General features: G+C 50.1%; 2 protein-coding genes across 2 annotated transcripts; one reads left to right on the forward strand and one right to left on the reverse strand.

The window, feature by feature from the left end:
* Positions 1 to 2590: 2590 nt before the first annotated feature.
* Positions 2591 to 4083, forward strand: LOC108097188 (putative GPI-anchor transamidase). The gene is made up of 5 exons (XM_017199331.2): positions 2591 to 3239; positions 3361 to 3478; positions 3536 to 3646; positions 3709 to 3869; positions 3924 to 4083. The coding sequence occupies exons 1-5, from the start codon at positions 2647 to 2649 to the stop codon at positions 4012 to 4014; spliced, it is 1074 nt and encodes a 357-aa protein (XP_017054820.1). The 5' UTR covers positions 2591 to 2646; the 3' UTR covers positions 4015 to 4083.
* Positions 4084 to 7542: 3459 nt separating this feature from the next.
* On the reverse strand, positions 7543 to 21085 carry LOC108097187 (hormone receptor 4). Its single transcript, XM_043207401.1, is given in 10 exon segments — positions 7543 to 8642; positions 8752 to 10003; positions 10091 to 10212; positions 10346 to 11118; positions 11184 to 11787; positions 11877 to 12025; positions 12674 to 15293; positions 15296 to 15655; positions 19132 to 20456; positions 20624 to 21085. Coding segments are annotated over 9 exon segments (7662 nt in total). The 5' UTR covers positions 20117 to 20456; positions 20624 to 21085; the 3' UTR covers positions 7543 to 7845.
* Positions 21086 to 21098: the final 13 nt, after the last annotated feature.

A 21098-nucleotide genomic window follows, 5' to 3' on the forward strand; every position in this document is an offset into this window, starting at 1 on the left:
TTTAATAGTGTTTAATAAAACCTTTCCCGAACGCTTTACAAAAGTAAGAAAACATGGCATGGAACAAACACAACTAAAAATTACCCAAAACATATAAATTTTAAGTAAGATCTGATTAAAAGAGTGTAGTTTTCATAATTATTAACTAAAAATGCCGTACTATCGTAGGGCATTAAAAGAGTCGACTTATGCCTTTCGGCCGGTATACGTGTTGTTTTTGGCAAATGTTTGTCCGCTCTTATGCTCTCTCTCTCACAAACTCGCCGCAACGTCGGTTGTTGTTGTTATTGCTGCTGCTGCTGCTGATGCGTCTTTTGTTGCGTCGGCAAAAAAGCGAAAAAGGACTCGGGGATAACCTAACGGGGGTGGTAATTGGAAAAATGGAAAAGGCAAAAGCTAAAGCAACCACAGCGCCAGCTTCCTAGAAAAGGAGTTCTAGGCCAAGCACGTTTCGGTTGTCCTGCAAATTTTCCCAGTTTTCCTCAACCAAAGATGCTGTGGCGTAGGTTGTTGAATATTTCTCAAGGCCAAGAAGGGGTTGAAAAGCTGAATCCTGCAAGTGTCAGACGGGGTCCCTTCATCCCACTAGCTTTTTCCCCAAGACTTTTTCCACTAGCGCAAGGACAATTTTTATTGCGATTACGTGTAACTGGGTTACAGGCAAAAACCTTAATTGCTTTTTAAATGAGGGAAAATCAATAGGGTTTTGCATCGCTTTAGCATTATTATGCAGCGTTTTCTTCTTTCTTTCCATTCTTTCGCCTCCAAAGGGGCTGGAAAAGCGATTTTCTTCAACTGGGTCAAGTAAGTGACCAGGACACGCTATTTCCGACGCCACTGACATCATCAATTAGGTACTAAGGCTATTTCGATCGATTATCCTTGTTTATTGGCCTTCCCCTTTGATCCTGACTTCGACCGAGGCAATTCTCCCGTACTTAAAACCGTTTTTGGCCAAGAAAATGGTTTTGTGCTTTGTGCATCCCGCCCCTTCCCACCGTTTAATTTCACTTACAAACAGTTTTATTTTCTGTGCGGTACGCTACTCTGCCATCCATATACACATACATACATACATATGCACGCTTTGTGTGTTTTGTGTGCTGCGCCAAAGGCAAATGGAAAACGTAATGGCCGACAAAACGCCACGCAACAAAGCAGAAACGGCGATAGATGAAATGCGCAAAGCGCAATCGACGATACGTGGATAAAAAGAAAACTTCCGGCAGGGCCCCAAAGCTTCACAAAAAATACATAAACGACTACAATAAAATGAAACACACAAATATATTAATGAATATGAAAACCCACGTGAATCAGAGAGCGGCTGAGAGGCTAAAAATGAGCGAAAAAGAAAGAGAGCGATCGCGGCGAATTCACAGAGTTTTCAGAAGCCCCATATTTATGTTTGTGGTTGTCTTGGCACGATTTTTCCCCATTTTCCCAGGTGTGCAGCTGTGTGTGTTCCCCCCAATTCGCAGACGGCGAAAAAACAGTTAAATTCCACACGCAAACAAGGCTTTTTTGGCCACACACGCACACACAGTCCCATTTTGCGCTCTCCGCTTTTGCATTGCTCTTTATCGGCCTGCTCTTTTCCTCATTGCAGCGTCATTCGTTTTCGTCTCGAACCGCCGCCATATTGGTTTAAAGCGCCATTTTGTGGGGCTTTTTTTACCCAAAAGGGGGTCTCGCCCCTTTAATTCTTTGCTTGCAGTCGTTAGAACTCTCTAGGTACTGACTATTTTAAGCTCGAAATTTAAAATTTGGTGGGTTTTAGGTGGAGAAAACCGAGATGGAAAATTGGCCCTTCAACATAAGCAAGCTGACTCCCTGTAACAGGGTTGTCATATGCCTGAAAATGTATATTAATAATATTATTATTATTATAGTTATATTCTGATATATTTGCTTACAAACAACAATGGGTTTGTTATCTAACGAACTGGATTACAGAAAACCGCTCTTGATTCAATAAAGTCCCTTATAGTTCCCCGATGACTTTCCTCACCTTAAACATAAATGAAGTTCATGCATAAGGTTCAGACTGGACATTTTGGACATTTTGAAAAACGTAATTTCAATAAACTTTCAAATTAAAAGAAACAACATCATAAAATTGGACCAGAAGATTAATAATATAATGAAAAATAAATTTCTTTTTAAAAACGGTCTTGCCTCACCTTGAATATAAATAAAGTTCATGCATAAGCTTTAGACTGGACATTCTGGACATTTTGAAAAACGTAATTTCAATAAACTTTAAAATTTAAAGACACAACATCATAAAATAGGACCAAAAGATTAATAATATAATAAAATAGAAATTTTTTCTTAAAAATAATAGTTTGCATATGTAAATAAATTAGTTTTTTTTTAATATATCAAACTTTTTCGTAAAGCCAGTGGTCATATATTCTTTATATTTTTTAAATTGAAGTTAACAAAGTGAATAAAAAACATATATAAAATAAATCACCATCAAAGTTAGTAAGAACTGGAGCAGATTTATATCGATTATCTGACAACCCTAACAAACTCACAATCCGTTTACAGCGCTCTGTTAGGCGCAACAGAAAGCGCTGTTGGGACGCGTTAGTGCGTTTGTGAAAAATCCGTCATCACCACAGCTGCGTTTTGTTTTCAATGAAAATCGGCTGCAGGATGTTTCCTAAATTTTTGGTTTTCCTTGCCCTGATCCTTACCAGCTGTTGGGTTGGTGCGGAGGACACCGCTGTGCTACCGGAGGGCTATGTAGACGCCGCTCAGCGATCCACGCACACCAATAACTGGGCGGTGCTGGTGGACGCATCGAGGTTCTGGTTTAACTACCGGCATGTGGCCAACGTGCTGTCAATCTACCGCTCGGTGAAGCGCCTGGGCATCCCCGACTCGCAGATCATCCTGATGATTGCCGACGACATGGCCTGCAACGCCCGGAACCCGCGCCCCGGGCAGGTCTACAACAACGCCAACCAGCACATCAATGTGTACGGCGACGACGTGGAGGTGGACTACCGGGGCTACGAGGTGACCGTGGAGAACTTCGTGCGCCTGCTTACGGGGCGAACCCAGAACGGCACTGCGCGCTCCAAGAAGCTGCTCTCGGACGCAGGCAGCAACGTGCTTATCTACCTTACCGGACACGGTGGCGACGGGTTCCTCAAGTTCCAGGACTCGGAGGAGATAACCAGCCAGGAGCTGGCCGATGGGATCCAGCAGATGTGGGAAAAGAAGCGGTGCGACAGTAAATCATTTGTCCTGCTTAATTCTTGGAGTTTTAGTCATATTTTTGAGGGTTTAATTTCAAGCATTATCTCCCATTCCCAATCTTGGTAATAATCTTTCTTTCCTTTGCAGTTACAACGAGCTGTTCTTTATGGTGGACACCTGCCAAGCGGCGTCTTTGTACGAGAAATTCACGTCGCCGAATGTCCTGGCGGTGGCAAGTAGCCTGGTGGGCGAGGATTCTCTATCGGTGAGTCTGGCTGTGGTCTAAAATGCCGTGAACCCAATACTTATTTACAACCCGCAGCACCATGTGGATCCCTCGATTGGCGTCTATATGATCGATCGCTACACCTATTACGCTTTGGAGTTTCTCGAGAAGGTGCAGCCCTTCAGCAAACGGACCATAGGGGAATTCGTAAGAGATTTTGTTAGAATTTGAAAGGCTTTATAATTCCCTACCCAACTCATTCCAAACAGCTGCAAGTGTGTCCCAAGCGAGTGTGCATTTCGACAGTGGGAGTGCGCAAAGATCTGTACCGACGAGATCCGCACAAGGTGCCCATTACAGACTTCTTTGGGGCCATTCGACCCACCCGGGTCTCCACCGATCGCATCAACGTGACCCTGGCCAACGAGGAGTAAGTATTTGACTCTATATAGGTAGACCTCTCGCTTTACCATAACTTTTGTAGCGATTTCATTGTCGACAAAGACGAGATGGTGGCCAAGAAACCCTTCAAAATCGTGATGGAGTCACAGTTTCCGTCCGATCTCTTTAAATAGACTGGTCGACTTTGTATTATTCATGTGATAATATTAATTTTATTCGTAAATACATCATTTCATTATTAATACATGTGTAATTTATTAAATTTATATGTGATCTCGAATCGTGCTTTAAAAATTCTCAATTACGGGCTTAGTTCGTCTTTGTTATTTGTTTTATATTTGCTAACATTTCATTTTCATCTCATTATCATCTTGCCGTTCTGTTGCCGTGAGTGTTTCTGTCTTTTATACATATTTTCAATGTATCAGTAAATTAAACTTTTTGGTTACCACTACATCAAACGTTCACTAATCAATCAATCAATCAATCAATATCAATCCATCGAGTAACATTCATATCAAATCCAAAACGAAACAAAAACCGTAATGTATACTTATATAAAAGGTAAAAGTCGCTGGCGACCACTATGTAGAATTAGAAATGCACAAAAAAACATTATATCTATAATTTTCCACGGCGATTACTTATGTTTTCTCGGTTTCCCTCTTATTGGTTTCACAATTTTCTAATTTGGGTATACACAAATTCAAAGAGTATAACAATGGCCTCAGAAGCGAGATCTCTCCCTAGCGTTAACTCTTCTTCTTCCTCTTGTATTTTTATTTTTGGTTTTATCATATGGAAGGATCTACTTCGTTTTTATTATTGAATCGTTTAATCAATACACATACATATACACCTAGTATACTTATATGGGTTTAATTCGATTTCCTCCCTTGCTTTCTTTCACTTATTTTGTCTTTGTTTAATTTTTGTTTCATTGCATCAGTCCCATAATTTGAGTTGTAGGCTTGGGTTGTCCTCAAGATCAAGATCCAGATTAAGCACCATAAGAAGTTCATATAGCATCCACGCTTTACACTACGGGGACATGGTGAACGTGGGCTTCTGCCCGGGATGCCAATGGATCTGGGCAAGCGGAGTGAGTTGGTTGCGGTTGTGGAAGCGGGCGTCGCTGTGGGTGTCGCTGTGGGTGTGGCTGAGGCTGTGGGTGTGGCTGTGGCTGTGGGTGAGTGGGTCAAGTGGTTGGTGGTGTTGAGCACTAAGGTTCCGTTATGCTCGGGGTGCACAAAAGTTTATTCCACGAGAACTCGCTAGTCTGGGAGGGTATGTCGTTAAAATTAGCTAACTAATGTTATGTCTTGAGACGCCAGATGGCTGGAAAGGTGGACCGAAGTCCCCCACTTATTCCCACTCTGTATTCTCATGTATTTACAAAGACACTTTTCTTTTCCGCGGGAGCGATCCTCCCTCCATCTGGCCCTAGCCTTAATAATCTGTTGGGCGGTTTGAGGACAGGAAGGATCTAAGGATGGGCGGGGAGGGGGCCGGGTCCTTTGATTGATTTTCATCTCGATTACATTTACGTTTAAAGTCTAAACACTTATTCGATAACACGCTGTGCAAAAATATTTTATTTTGACTCTTTTCCTCTAGATGCTGTTTATCCCGGTTTTACTCTACAAAAAATGTTAATTCTTTTAACCGTCCGTCCTTTGCCCTTTCCTTTCATATTCATATATTGGTTATTATGTCATCGCTTATATAAATTCACATAAATACGTACTTTAAATATTCTGCTATTTGGTATTTCGTATTGGTTTTTGCATCGTTTCTTGGTAAAAAAACTTTCTACGGAAAAAAATCGAAAATAACACTTTGAAGGCAATTTGATGTCAGACTCTTGCATATTTTTCATCTTCTGTTCTTCGCTTTTTATTCGAATAACATTGTTTTCGATTTTTCATTTCTTTTTCGCTTACTTTCTCTATTTGCGTTTTCCCCTCTTAGCCCTAGTTTTCAATACTTATTTGAAAGAGCCGCAATTGGGAGGGTTGGAGTTACAGGACTGGGGATCGAGGACCTTTCGATCGGGTTTCGCTATTCACACGAGGCTCCTTTGATTTCCCTTCAAGCCGATTTAAAAAACCATTTCCGGTGCATACTTTCTTGGGCCTCTAATGCAGGTGGCGCCACTCAGGAATTTCCAAGTAGATAAACAAGAACCGAGTAGAAATCGAGTAGAAATGAAGAGTCAGGGCGATTTTACCATAATCTTTCTAAGCTTTCTTTCAAAGAAAATGCCCCAGAGACCATTTAGAAGTCAGGTTTCAGGTGTCAAAAGTGGCTAGCTACGTTTAAGTAACTTCACAAAACTCAAGGAATCCACTGAACTATATACAAACCAATAAGAAATGAAAAGGATTGAAGCACAAAAAGTCGGGGGTAGTGGGTATAAATTCAGATAGCAAACCAAAAACATTTTCAAGAATTACATTTATTCAAAAATGTTGTTAAAAAAAAATGTATACAGACAGCAAAAAAATCAACAAAATTAATACATTTACAAAATAAAACGTAGTACGACGATATCGATAACAATCCGGGCATCAATACCGCCATGGGCGATAGGCGTTTTGGGGCTGCGACGACAACACGATTACGATATACAGTTGCGCAATCGGGCTTACACAAAAAAAAATAATTCATTCTTTTCTTATCTTTGTTTTTTGTTTTTGTTTTTGTTTTTCTCTTTCATTTTTCTCCTTAAACTTCCTCTTGTTTGTATGTCCTATGCGTAATTTATGTGTAGTATGTGATTATGCATTCTTAACTTAGGTATAGTGTGTTTGTGTGTATGCGTGTGTGTAGGGTGTAGGGCTTAGGGATTTTGGGATCGATAACTAATAGTATCTAACAGTATAATTTTGCAAGAGTTGCGAGCGAAGTTATTTTAATGCTTTATGTGTGTGATTCCTCTCTGGCAGTTCAGCTTCCATTTTCGTCTACCTCTCCGTTTTTTCATTTCCGTTTCCGCTTAACCCACCACCCCTTCTCGCCGACAAATTGCTCTACTCCTTCTCTGCCCCAAAACGGATGCTCACTAAGCTAGCTACTTGGTCTCTACTATTTATACCTTGTGTGGGTGGATCGAACATCCCATCTCGTCTTCTTCGCCTGCTCCTGCTCCTGCTCCCTCTCTCGCTACACGGTATTTATATATGTATGTGTGTATGTATGTGTGTGTGTGTGTGTGTATGAGCCTATAATTTACATAGATTTTAGTTAAAAAAAAAAAAAATAGATAACTGACATATGCACGCATCCTAAATGCTTCCTATAGCTGTGTGTGGCATTGTGGCTACGTAAACATTACATACTCATTACATACTCGTTACATACTTGCTACGTACTCGCTATATACTCAATATCCTACTCGTTTAACACTCCGAATCTCTGCTGCTGCTGCTGCTGCGCTGCTGCTGCTTATCCTCCGTCTCGAACGTCTCCTTCCAGCGAGAACTCAAAAAAAATTACATGATTAAAACGTTTCAACTTCGCACGTGAATATCCTTCCTAAGTATGGTTATGATTATGGTTGTGTGTGTGGGTGTGTGTGGATTGTATTTGGATTGTTTGGGGCGAGGATCAAATGTGAGCGGGTGTGTGGTGTGTTCATGTGTGCGGGATATAGTACAGGGATCCAACAATTAGACAAACTAAAATACACGGTAGATCAATTAGGCTCTACATTATGCATGTAGCAATAGTAATAGTTATAATAGTAATAATCGATAAGCCGTAACTAATGAATAGTTAATAGGTAATGATATCCAGACATACGCCTACTCATACTCGTTCTCGTACTCGTACTCGTACTCGTTCCCGTACCCGTACTCGTACTCGTACTCGTACTCGCACTCGCACTCGTACTCGTTATTGTAATCATAATCGTAATCGTAATCGTAAATCGTAAATTGTAAGTGGTAATCATAGTGGTAATCATAATAAAACATGCTCTACGTGTACGATTCTAAAATAATTCAGTCATCAGGTAACATTGTTTTGAACACAACTACAGTAACAGAAGCTGAGGTGGCTGTGGGTGTGCGCGGGGGCGGTCGCTGGCTCGGGGGCGTGGCAGTGGACGTGGCTGTGGTTGTTGCTCCTGCTCCTCCTGCTGCTGCTGCTGCTGTTGCTGCTGCTGCTGCTGTTGCCGCTGTGGCAGGAGCGGAGGCGGAGTCAGAGGCAGTGGCAGTGGCAGAGGCAGTCGCTCTGGCAGTGGCATCGTAAATATTATTGTTCATATTCATATAGTTATTGTTGCTGTTGAAGTTGAAGTTGAAGTTGGTGTTGCTGTTGTGTGTTGTTGTTATTGTTGTTGCTGTGGTTGTTCTTTTCGTATTTAACTGTTGTGGCAGTGGTTGTTGCTGTTGTTGTGGTGCTAATGTCGCTTGTGATTGTGATTGTGTCGTCGTCGTCGTTATCATCGCTCCTCCAGTCGCTGGCGTCGCCGACACGGCAGTCCTTTGTTGCTGTTGCTGCTGCTGCTGCTGCATTGCTGCTGCAACTGCTGCTCGTGTTGCTAATGAACTTGTGCTTGGTGATGGTGATGATGTGGCTGATGGCAAAGCAGCTCCTTGCTGGGGGGGCATGGCTCTGGCTAGCACTGCCAGCAACTCCTCGTCGGTCTGTGTCTGTGTGTTGACCGTGTTGCTGCTGTTGTTGCTGCTGTTGTTGCTGTTGCTGCTGTTGTTGCTGCCCCCGGCGATCTCTGTTGCTGCTGTCGCCTGCAAGCGGCCGCAACAGTTGCCGTTGAGCAGACGCACCGTCCTGGCTGCTGCTGGGCACCATTGGGAGGGGAGGGAAGGGGGTGGGGTGGTGGTCGGGTGGTTGGGGGGTTCACAAACGTTATTGCAAACACAAGGCTCACAATTCTTTCTGCTTACCGTTCGCCACTTGACCCGGATTCGGACCCAGCTGGCGATTGCGTCCAAGCGTTGCTGTTGTTGCTGCAGTTGCTGCTGCTGTTGCAGTTGCACTTGCAGTGGTAGCTCCTGCTGCTGGTCCAGCTCCTGGTCCTCCTCCCGCTCCCGCTCCCACTCCCAGTCCCGCTCCCAGTTGCTTGGTGGCAGTGCCAAAGTTAATTATCCTCCTGGGCAGTTTCTGTTGCTGTTGCTGCTGCAACGCCTGCAACTGCTGCTGCTGTTGCTGCTGCTGCTGCTGCTGCTGCTGGCGGGCAGTTGCGATCTCGCTTAGGGTGGCCAAGGTCACCGCTGTTTTCAGCACATGCGCAGGCGTGGGCGACGTGGTTGCCGCCTGTGTTGCTGTCGCTGTTGCTGTTGCTGCTGCTGTTGCGGCTGCAGATGTTGCTGTTGCTGCTGATGCTGCCGCTGCCACTAGTGTCGCCGCCGCAGGCATCGATCGCTGTGACATTAAGGCCGTGTGTAGTATTGATGTATATGGTTGCTGCTGTTGTTGTTGTTGTTGATGCTCAAGTCTTTTGCTCTCTTCTAAACTGTTGCTGCTGCCCATCCTGCCGCCGGCCGAACTGCCTCCTCTTGCTGTCCTGCCAGTGTTGCTGTTGCTGCAGCTGTTGTTGTTGTTGGTGTTGCTGCTGTTACTGCTGCTGCTGTTGCTGCTGCTGCTGCCGCCGCCGCTGCTGTAGTCCCTGGCCGTGTCGCCGCTGGAAGAGGAGCGGGCTATCTGCTCGGCGGCCGCCGTCAAGGTGGCCAGAGTGGCCGCCGCTCCGCTCAGCAGGGAACTCTTCAGAATGGACGAGGATCGCTCCGCCTGCTCCTGCTCCTGCTCCAGCGACTGCTCCTCCTTTGCCTCTGGGCCTCCTTCTAGCTGCGGGTGCGGGTGCGGATGCGGATGCTGCTCCTCCTCCGGCCTGCGCTGCAGCCCGATCTCGAGCTTGATCTTGGGCAGGTCGCGCAGCAACTGGTGCTGCAGCTGCCTGCTCCGGCGGCGCTCCTGCTGCAGCTGCTGCTGCTGGGTGGCAGCGGGAACGGGAGCGGAAGCGGGAGCGGGGGCGGAGGCGGAGGCGGTATCGGAACCTGGCGGCGTCTCCGGCTGGTGGTGGTGGGCGGTGGGCAGCAGGCCGTGCTCAAGCATCTGCTACCTTATGCTCGCCGAGTTGAGCACGAAGGGCACATAGAACATCTTGCTCTCAAGCAGCAGACTCGCCGCGGCCTGGATCTGCAAGGAGAAGGGTTTAATCGTGAGTAGGATCCCTTATCCCTTATCCCAGATCTAGTGGGAACAGTGTGAAGTGGGAACACTCACCTCCGGGATGTGCGAGAGGAGCTCGCTGAGCCGCGCCTGCGGATTCTGCGGCGAGGAGTTCTGCAGGTAGGAGCGCAGCACCTGGACGTACCGCTCCTGGATGCTCTCCAGTTCCACTTCTGCTGGATTTACAAACGGTACGGAACGCATCGGAACGGAACACAGCAGAACGAAATGGAACGGAATGGCATGGAACGGAACGGAATGGAATTGAATTGAATGGAATGGAACATTGGATAGATCGAAGCCACGTACCTTTGTTCAGCAGTATGTAGACCTTCAGGCAGACGTACTCCTCCATCTTGAGCTTGATGCGCCGGAACATGATCGTGATCTGGGTCATCTTGTCCACCATGTGGCCGACGTCCAGCTTCAGCTGCTCCATCGCAATGGGCTGGCCCATCAGCGTGGTGAGGCAGGTCTGCAGGGTGCTCAGGTGCGAGTTCACCTCGCTCACGAACTCCGGGTCGTCCTTGTGCAGCGGCTGCGCCGGCGATCCCGATCCCGATCCGATCCCGATCCCCATGCCGCCCGTTCCCACGGGAGTGGGCGTGGCCGCCGGCGAGCCGTGCCTGCTGGCCACCTGCTGCCCTTCGGAGCGCCGCTTGCCGTGGAGCGCCTGGTAGGCGGCCGTGGTCAGGATGAGGATCTCGTGCCACTTGTCCGTGAGCAGCTTGGTGTGGATCTCGACGGGGATCTCCAGGTAGAAGGGCAGCTTCTTCGTCCACGAGACCAGTTTGTGCACGATCGAGTCGCCGATGTTGCACAGCTTCTCGCTGATCTCGGACTTGTCCTCCAGGAACTCGCTGAAGTGCGGCAGCGTCGCGATGTCCTCCATGGCGTCGCAGTCGATCAGCGTCTGGATCATCGCCAGCGCGTGCTCGTACGAGATCTGCCGGTCCTTCGAGGAGCTCACCGCCGAGTCCAGGCGGTGGCGCAGGTGCACGATCTCGCTCGGGTTGGTCAGCGCCGTCTTCAGGATCGTCCCGTTCACCAAGTGCGGCGGCAGCTGTGCCGCCCCCGCCCATCTCGTCCATCTCGCCCATCTCGTCCATCTCGGCCATCTCGCTCTCCCGCCCCCCTGCCCTCCTGCCCGCCTCCTCCTCCTCCTCCTGGCTGCTGGTGGTTCTGGTGCTGCTGCTGCTGTTGCTGCTGTTGCTGCTGCTGCTGCTGGTGCGGGGAGCTGAGTGCGAGGTGCGGCGACGATTGCTGCTGCTGTTGCTGCTGCTGCTGCTGCGCCGGACTGTGCATCGGCGGCGCCTGCAGGAGCTCCGGCTTGAGGACGGGCCCCAGGAACATGGGCTTCATGTCCATCAGCTTCGCTTGCTGCTGCTGCTGCTGCTGCTGGTGCTGCTGCTGCGCGGCCACCGCCACTGCGGCGGCCAGTTGCTGCTGCTGCGGCGAGAGCAGGTGGTGCGGCGACAGCTGCGGGTGAAGGTGCTGCTGGCCGTGCAGCGGCTGGTGGCCCTGGTGGCTCTGGTGGTGGTGGTGGTGCAGCGGCGAGTGCAGCTGCTGCTGGTGTTGCTGTTGGGCCTGCTGCTGCTGCTGCTGTTGCTGGTGTTGCTGCTGCTGCTGCTGTTGCTGCTGCTGCTGCTGCTGCTTCTGGTTGGTCTTCTTGTGCTTCTTGTACTTCACCTTGTACAAGTTGTAGACGGCGCCGCTGTTGCGACCGCCGGGCATGCGATCCTCGCGAACGGCTGCGAACAGATGGGAGATGGAAGATGGGAATCGGGAGTTGAGAGGTGGATGATGGACTATGGTTAGGAGGAGGAGGAGGAACACTCACCTTGCAGCACCATGCCCTGCTCGATGCACTTCTTAAATCGACAATACTGACAACGGTTGCGCTGTGCTTTGGTTATCTCGCAGGTGCCGTCCGCCACGCAGGTGTAGACGCGTCGGTTCTGCACCGTCCGCTTGAAGAAGCCCTTGCATCTGGCGGATCAGAGGAGCAGAAGGCCAGAGGATTAGCTGGGATTGGATAGTGGTAATTGGCTAACCGAATCCTATGAGGAACTACGTTCCTTGTTCTACGTTCTTCTCTCTGTGTTCAGAATGTTTGATCTTGAGCTGGAACTTTCCTTTTCGACATACTCTAAAAAGTTCTAATGAACCTACGTAATTATGTGTTGCCGTATTTATTGCCCAGGTATCTCCACAATCTAGACTAGATATGATATGATATGATTCCTCCAGGTGCAAGTGCCAACTCGTTTATCCTGAACTGGACGTTTTTAGCAAGTGGAAATCTAGATACGCTTCTCCCTGCAACTTTAGTGTTTTATTGGAATCTATCTATTCTGAGTTGGGAGAAGAAAAAGGTGACCTCGAAAAGGGTGACCTCGAAAATCGAATGCTGTCGGACATGGGTGAGCCTGACCAGAAGTTTCACCAATTAATGCACACTTATTTCAGGTTAAAATCTTTATAAGAATCTCTACCAATCTCTTGCAATCTCTAGGAATCTCTAGGAACCTCTAGGAACCTCTAGGAACCTCTGGGAACCTCTATAAACTTCTGGGAACCTCTAGTGGTGGCAACTCTAGTGGCTTACTGAAGGTAACCCTCTGCATTAGTACTCACCCCTCGCACGTGATGATGCCGTAGTGCAGCCCGGTGGCCTTGTCCTCGCAGATCATGCACACCAGCGGCTGCTCGTCCTCGTCGGTCGGCTCGTGCGGCGCCTCCAATCCGCGTCCTCCGACCCCGCCCAGTCCCAGTCCGCCCGTCGCGCCGCCGCTGCCCCACTGCTGCTGCTGCGCGCTGAGGTTGAGCGCCTGCAGCTGCCCCGGCGGCAGTTGCGAGTAGTCGCCCGCCCAGAGCCGCTCCATGTTGAGGGCGTGCGGGGTGCGGAAGGGGTGTGGCCGGGCGCGCATGTCCTGGATGCGCGTCTGCCCCAAGGAGAGCAGCAGCTGGGCGGCCTCCTCGTTGTTCTGCGGCGCCACCGCTCCCTGGGTCGACCCGCCGCCGGAGGAGGAGGGAGTCAGCGATCCCGCGGAGGGCGACGACAGGCAGTGTTGCTGCTGCTGCTGCTGCTGTTGCTGCTGCTGCTGCTGCTGCTGCTGCTGCTGCTGCGACTGGTGGTGCGGCGACTGCTGCTGCTGCTGCGGCTGTTGCTGCTGCTGCTGCTGCTGCTGCGGGTGCTGGCCCACCGAGGGCGGCGGGGGCTCGTAGCCCCAGACCATGGTGCGCACCCCGCAGCTCTCGCCCATGATGACGGTGGGCGTGCCGCGGGGCGGCGTCTGCGAGGGCGTCTGCGGCGACAGCTGCGAGGAGGAGGACGAGGAGGAGGGGTGCGGCGAGGGGCACTGCACGGATCCGACTCCTCCACCGGCCCCGCCCCCATTCCCGGCACCCACGCCGACGCCTACGGGCCGCAGGTTGCCCAGCGGGCCGCCGATCACCTCCGGCTTCACTCCGTTGATGCGCGCGTTGCTGAAGCAGACCATCCGCTGGGCGGCCACCGCTGCCGCCGCCGCCGCCGCCGCCCCGCCGGCGGACTGCATCAGGTGGGGCAGCCCCGCGGCCACCTGCTGGTGCACCTCGCTCTTCACGCGGAACAGGATGGCCGCGTCCCGGTTGCTGTTCCTCAGCGCCAGCGAGGCGGGGTGCATGAGCGCGAGTGCCTGCGGTTGCTGCTGCTGCTGCTGCAGGTGTTGCTGCTGCTGTTGGTGCTGCTGGTGGAGGTGCTGCTGCTGCTGCTGCTGCTGCTGGTGGTGGTGCTGCAGGTGCGCCGACTGCTGCTGCTGCTGCTGGTGGTGCGGCGAGAGGTGCCGCTGACCCACGCTCGGCTCCTTCTTCACGCGCACCAGCGAGTGCGGCGAGTGTTGCTGCTGCTGCTGCTGCTGTTGCTGTTGTTGCTGCTGTTGCTGCTGTTGCTGCTGCTGCTGCTGGCCGAGCAGGTGGTGGATGTGCAGCTGCTGCTGCTGCGTGAGGTGCTGCATGGACTGGCTGAGCAGGTGCTCCGTGGGCGGGCTGCTCTTGCGCAGGGTGAGTGGCTGCGTGAGTTGCTGGTGGAGGTGGTGCGTCTGGACGATGGTGGTGCCCATTCCGCCGCCGTGGGAGCTCGAGAGCTGGGCGGGCGGGCTGGCGGAGACGCGGCTGAGGTGCTGTTGGGAGGAGCTGATCGACTGCTCCCTCTCCCGCTCCGCATCTCTATCTCTATCCCGATCTCGATCCCTGTCTCTTTCCCGCTCCCTTTCCCGATCCCGATCCCGATCTCTCTGGTTGCTGGACGTGGAGGAGGGCGAGGCGGGCGGCGGAGGCTCCGACTTGATCCGCGACGGCGTCACCAGCACTGTCACATGTCCCGCTGCTGCTGCTGCCGCCGCTGCTGCCGCTGCCGCCGCTGCTTTGGTCTCCTGCTCGCGCTGCTGGTGGAAGGCCAGCATCTTGCTGGACACGCTGAGCAGCCGCTCCTCCTTCACGGAGCGGATCACGCTCATGCCCGCCTCGCTCAGCTTGGCCCCGCTGCTCATCGCTCCTCCGGAGGACAGCACTCCGTTCGTGGGCGTGGCCGTGGGCGTGGTCGTGGTGGTGGCTCCCGTGCTCCGGGCACCCGTCGTCGTCGTGGTCGAGGGCTTCTCCTCCAGCGAGTCGGGCGAGGCGCGGCTGCTTCCTCCGCTTCCGCTGCCGCTGCCACTTCCGTTGCCACTTCCGTTGCCACTTCCGTTGCCACTTCCGTTCCCGCTTCCGTTGCCGTTGTTTTGGTGTTCACTGATTGCGTTTGCTCCTGATGATCCCGATCCCGCTCCCGCTGATCCCACTCCCGCTGGCGCTCCTCCGCCGCCGGGAACGTCGGGCGTGGATGGACTGGAGCGCGGAGGCTCCGCTGGCGGCGGGGACATCACCGTTGAGGCGGCGGCCGCCGAGATCGCGCTGCTCGAGGAGTGAATCTCCGTCTGCTCTTGTTTGATGCTTCCTCCCTTGCCGGCACTTCCTGCTCCTCCTCCGTTTCCGTTTCCACTGGTGGTGGTGCTGGCGGGACAGGTGGCCGTGGAGGAGGCTCCGGCGCTGGGCGAGGTGGCCGCGTTGCTGGAGGAGGACAGCGAGGAGGAGGACGACGCCGAGGAGGCAGATGAGCCGGAGGAGGAGGAGAGCGAGGGCGTCGACGAGGTGGCCGCCGCCGCCGTCGTCGAGGATGTGGAGACGCAGGGTCCCGCTCCCGAGGCCACCGAGGTCACCGCAGTGCCGCCAGTGCCCCCGTCTCGGCCACCGCCGCCACGACCGCCGCCAGCGAGACGGTGACCGCCGCCGCCGAGGAGGACGCCGCCGCCAGGGGCAGCGCCATCGGGAGCGGCAGGCCGAGTGGCAGGGGCAGCGCCATGGGCAGCGGCAGGGGCAGGGGGAGGGGCAGGGGCAGGGAGGAGCCCGCCGAGGAGCCGCTGTCGCAGAGCTTCGGCGACATGGGCGCCAGCAGGTCCGGCGACGAGGTGGACGTGTCCGCGATGGACTCGCCGTCACTGCTGCATCGCGAATCGATTTTGCGCCGTTTGAGTTTGAGGTCTTGAAAAAGGCTCATTTTATCGAGCTCGCTGTACGGGCCACGGCTCAGTGTCATAATTCCTGTTGGGAGGAGAAGAGAAGAGGGAACGGATCCCGAGGATCCCGGTTAGTTGGTGGCCAGCATCGAGTGGATACACAGTGGACAATGTGGTACCCATAGAACATTTGCTTCCCGCACTTCCTCCCCTTGGTTTTCATATATTTAATATTTTTATCCCACTTATCACTAAACACACACTTAAATTTAGGCCTATATCGTTGGCTTAACTCCCCCAATTACCCCCCGTGCGAATCGCCGCAGCAAGCTTGAGAAATTCTCAGACAGATCGGATCGGATCGAATCCATGCTTTGCATATATACATAAGTTCGCATAAATTTGTTGCGGAAGCTTATTTTCTTTCCGAATTTTGTTGTTGCGTCTGCGGCTGATGCTTGATGGAGTATAAACAAATAGCCGAGCGATTTGCATTTACTTCCCCTCCGCAAAGCAGAAGCGGCCAAAAGAAACAGAAAGAAGCGGCCAGCGAGCTTGTGGCCAACCAACCAACCAACTGGTTGTTGGCCAGCTGAAGATTTGATCGCAGAAGAGGCGAGGAATTCGGTTAACTCAGTTAATTCGGTTAATTGCAGAGCTTCATCGATCAGCGGGCTCGCTTTGGATCCCCAGAGGAGAACTCCAGAACTCCTTCCCAAAATGGGTCAAAGCTCTCGGTGGGTCAAAGCTCTCGGTGGGTCAAAGCTCTTGGTGGGTCAAAGCTCTCGTGCCTTCTGGAGCTTCTAGCGATCTAGCGATCTAGCAATCCGCAGATTACAATGCTTAATGTGTGTTGCAAGGCACAGGAATTCGGTGCACAGAGCGAATACGGTTCAAATTTTAGTTGTATATTTTTTGTATTTTGTATTTCTGCAAACAAAATCAATTTAATCCTTTTCCACTATTGTATTGGAGTATTGTTAGGAATTTGATCATAGAATTTTACAAATTCAACATATTTTCATTCGGGTATCGTTTTTCTTTTTTTCCCGCTACTAAGAAGCAAATATTTTTATTTTTGCATTTATAACAGTTTAATTAAAATATAAAATTTGCATTTTTGGTGTGAAATTAACGAATTAAAAATTTTAAGTCATTTTGATATATCCCAGTTATTGGCCGTGTTATGGTCTTTGTCGCGGAATATCCCTTCTTTTCAATCTTATATTTTATTGGAGTTCAGCTAGTGTTTTGATAATAAGATCAGTAAAATTCAATATATTTCCATTCGGATAACTTTTTTATGCCAGTTTTTCCATATATAACAAATCTCCAATTCAGAGAAGAACAATTTTTGTTTTCAAACTTTCGATTTTTTGATCTTACCAAAAACCCAAAATGTAACAAAATTAGTTTTTCCTAAATTAAAAAAATGTAAATTAAGCTTTTTGGATGGGGATCTCCCCAAAATGGTTTATTAGTTGGATGTATCACCATTATTATCCGATTTACGGGCTTTTCAGTGAGAGATGTACTTTGCGGTTCCCAACATTTTTTTCTCTGCAGTTGTAACAGTTGAACTTTCGATCGCTCACTCTATTCTATATCACCTCGACACCCCTCTCTCCCTCGATTCCCTTCAATATCTCCGTCTCTCTTTGACCGATTTGGTCACTTGGTGCGTTGGCCCAGCAACGACTTTTCCATCTTCCATTTCCCGTTCGAATGGGAATCGGAATTGGAATCGGAATCCGAAGCCTGGGTATCGGCTACCCATAACCCCCACCCCCGACCGTTTCCAGTCCCTGGCCACTCAAACTCCCCCTTTCTCTTTCTATCCAGAGGCGATCTCCCCACGCACGCACTCTCTCTCACACACACACACACACACACGCACAGCGGCGCCGAGAACCATACCATAAACCGTACCATTTAGCTTCGGGCCCCAAAAAGTTCTCTCGTGCGGCGACTCGGCTGCGACGACGACAACGAGGCATGTCGTCGTGTGTGTGTGCGTGTGTGTGTGTGCTTCTAAAATTTGACCTATTTTCATTATCAAGCGCAAGATTATTCTAAACAACAAAGGCATGCGTGCTCTCTGCGTCTATATCTTTGCGGCGCTGTGTGCGTGGGCGCGTGGAGCCGCCTTGCACACGCAACTGAATACACACTAGAGTTCAGATACGCGCGGACATATGGGGAGCAGATATATCTAGGTGGCGCGGTATCTGCAGTGTCTGCGGTACCTGCTCCCCAATCTCCCGGATGCAGGATGCATCTTACCCCTTGGCTAATTCAATCTCGATCGAAGTGAGATCCAATCAGAACGAGCGAGAACGGGTAGAAAGTTTGGAGAAAGGATGAAGGGTGTGGTGGTGGGGGGTTTTATTTCGGTGGCAATAGAGAGCTGCTGTATGCAATTGGTTAAAGCTTAGAGCTAATTTCAATACTTTCATACTGATGGGGGTCTTACTCCCAAATATAATAACTTATATGTAATATATTCCAATATTTTATTATGTAAAATGCATTGTTCGTTAGTACAACTTTAGTAACTTGTCCCATTGACAAGTTCTCCATCTCAGAAGACACTATTTTATTAACTGGTTAGATAAATTGGTACGAGTATAACTGTGCTCTGGGGGGAGTGTGGAAAGCGGTTGTCGAGAGGAAAACTTGGGGGGGATTGGGACATCCGCCCGCCAAGTGAACCTCGCGATCGGATGAATCTGCGTGGACCTCTTCTATAGTAAACGTCTAGTGTTAGTGTGGTGTTTTTGTTTTTGATTTTGGTTGGGATATAGTCACAAATTTACCTATGGATGTCATAATTTCGTTTTTTCTTGTCTTTGCCGATTGTTCAAATTTGGATAAAAACAAAAAATTCTCTTCTTTGCCGATGGTTGCTGATTTTCTTGTTTTGCCGATGTTGTTTCTCAATTGGTTTTTGATTTTGATTTTGTTTTTGATTTTGTTTTTGTTTTTGTTTTTGCATTTGCTTGTGTGTGTTTTTGGTTGTGGGTTTCTCGCTTTTTCATTTGACTTTGCTCTTGGTTTTGATTTGGGTTTGGGTTTAGTGTTCTTTTGGATTTTTGGTATTATTGTGACTCGTTCGGGAAGCATCTAGACTGCGTCTGTCCTCTGCGTGGCAGATAGCCAGTGGCAGTGGCAGAAGGCATTCCAGTGGGTGCTATTCGGGTGGGTGCTTTTGGGGTGGTGGGGTTGCTTTTTTGGGGTGGGGAGTTTAGTCTTTATTTTCTTGTTTTCTTGGCCAATTGTCGGTCGCTCCAGTTTAGTTTAGTGCACTTTTGTTTTCTGTTTTTTGGGTTTTGTCGACTGAAATTTCGATTGGTAAGAGTGGAGAGCATAAGTAATGGAAGTGGCAAGTGGTAGGTGGCAAGTGGTAAGGGGCCAGGGGCAAGGGGTTACCAGGGGGTGGCTAGTGGGTGGCTGGTGGGTGGATGGGCTGGTAGGGCTGACTGGGCTGGCTGTGTTCTTACGTATTTATGATTAAGTATGATTTACGGAGCTATAGAGTATATAGATGGATGCAATACTAACGGCAAATGGGCGGCATACGAGACTTTTTCTTATAATAGTTATTGTAATTGTTGTAATGGTTATTGTTATTGTTGTTGTTGTTGTTGATGGTATTGATGCTTGTATTGCTGTTGTTGTTGTTGTTGTTGCTGATGGTATTGTTGTTATTGTTATTATTGCAGTTGCTGTTGTTGTTGTGCGCATTGCACTTGTTGCACTTGCTGGGGCTGCACGTTGTGGTTGCTCCCGCTGCTCCTGTTGCTCCCGTCGAAGGCGTAGCTCCTCCGGTTGCACACTCGGCTCCTGCTGCTGCTGCATCTGCCCCCGATTCCAGGTGATTGTCGTGATCCCGCGCGGCGGGCTCCTCCTTGACCAGCGCCACATCCGCGCAGGACGAGGACGCCACATCCCCGCTCGCCTCGTTCTTCTCGCCACCGCTGCCGCCGCCGCCAAGGTGGTGGTGGTAGTGGTGGTGGTGGTGGTGGTAGATGTGGTGGTGCCGATCGTTCGCAAACGGTTCTTGTTCATTGCTACTTCCGCTTTGCAAACCGGAATCACAGGCGCCTTCCACATCGTTGCTATTGTTGTTCCGGCTGCTGCTGCTGTTGCTGCTGTTGTTGCTGCTGTTATTACTGTTGTTGTTGCTGTTGCCATTGTTGCTGTGCGGCAGTTGCAGGCTGCCGTTGCTGGTGCACTTCTTGAGCAGCGTCTTGTTCAGCGGCGTCTTGATGATGGTCAGCTTGTTGGCCACCTCCTTAAGCTGCTCGGGGTCGTCCTGCTCCGGATGATCCTCGCGGTCGTTTCGCCGGCAGCCGTGGTTGCCATTGACCCGCTGCTCCTCGTGGCCGCCGTTCAGCTGGGAGGCCGCCGCCACATCCAGAGCTCCAGCTGCCGCCGCCGCCGACGCCGCTTCCGTGTTGCATGCCGCCTCCGGGTCCGCGGAGGCAGCGCCAGAGGCAACCACACTCGCCTTGGGCTCGAGGACCAGCGGCTGCTGGGCATTCATCTGGGCGGATTCTAGGTGGGCAGGCAGAGGAGGACGAGAGAGTGCGGGGCCATCTTGGCGGGGCAAACACCGATTTTCGAACACATTTCAGAAGACACTTCCGATCACAACAACCATTTGTCCATTTGTCCATCAACTTCTTCTTCTTCTTTTTCTTCTTCTTCTTATATTTATTTTAAAGCTTGAAGCTTGAAGCTCTGACACGCCAACGTTTGATTAGAAGAAGAAGTCTGCGTCCATTGCCAAAACTTAAGTCACTCCAAAAAAATATATAAACATAATGAATCGGTTGAATCGATTGATGTCGCTGCTCCTCTTTCTTCTGATCCTCGAAATGAGACTGAGATTCAAATGAGACTGTGGCTGTGTGGGTGGGTGTTTGTGTGTATGTATGTATGTGTGTGTGTGTGTGTGTGTGTATATGTATGTATGTGTGTGAGGGTGTCAGGGAGTCAGGGGTTCTTCGCTTTAGATTCTGGGTCTTGGGTCGAAACTAGGGGCACATACCACTCTTGGCTTTCGATTCTTGCCTATATACTTTACATATATCGAGATGTTTTTTTTAATACCACATCAACTTTGAGAACAGTAAAAAAAAAGGTTTCAGCCCGTGCTTAACCGTTAGGTGGTGTCACCCGTAAGCCATAAACCGTAAACCGTTAACCGTAAACCGTCAACCGTCAACCGTTAGCGTTAACCGTTTCGCCCGATACCGCCGCACTTTGGCCACTGGGCCATTGGCCACTCCACTGAAACTGAAACAGAAACTGAAACTGAAACTGAATCTGAAACTAAACTAAAGTTCGAGCCAAGTTCCGCGTCTGTGCGACGGCTGCTGCCGCGTTGTTGCTGTGTTATTTATTTGTTGTTTTTTTTTTTGTTTCGGGTTTGTTTCGGGGAGATGTTGCTCCGCGGCCAACGTGCGTACATGCGAACGAAATAAAGTGAAATGAAATTTTTGAAAAGGAGTAAGCGAGCGAAA

This window comes from Drosophila ficusphila, unplaced genomic scaffold (assembly GCF_018152265.1).
Source record: "Drosophila ficusphila isolate 14025-0441.05 unplaced genomic scaffold, ASM1815226v1 contig_198, whole genome shotgun sequence".
Taxonomy (NCBI): Eukaryota; Metazoa; Arthropoda; class Insecta; order Diptera; family Drosophilidae; genus Drosophila; species Drosophila ficusphila.

Bases quoted from the DNA above. Each gene is read 5' to 3' on its own strand.
- LOC108097188 (XM_017199331.2), top strand. From the start codon at position 2,647: ATGAAAATCGGCTGCAGGATGTTTCCTAAATTTTTGGTTTTCCTTGCC. The intron at 3,479-3,535 runs GTGAGTCTGGCT...TACAACCCGCAG, and splicing joins TGGGCGAGGATTCTCTATCG to CACCATGTGGATCCCTCGAT. The intron at 3,870-3,923 runs GTAAGTATTTGA...TAACTTTTGTAG, and splicing joins GTGACCCTGGCCAACGAGGA to CGATTTCATTGTCGACAAAG.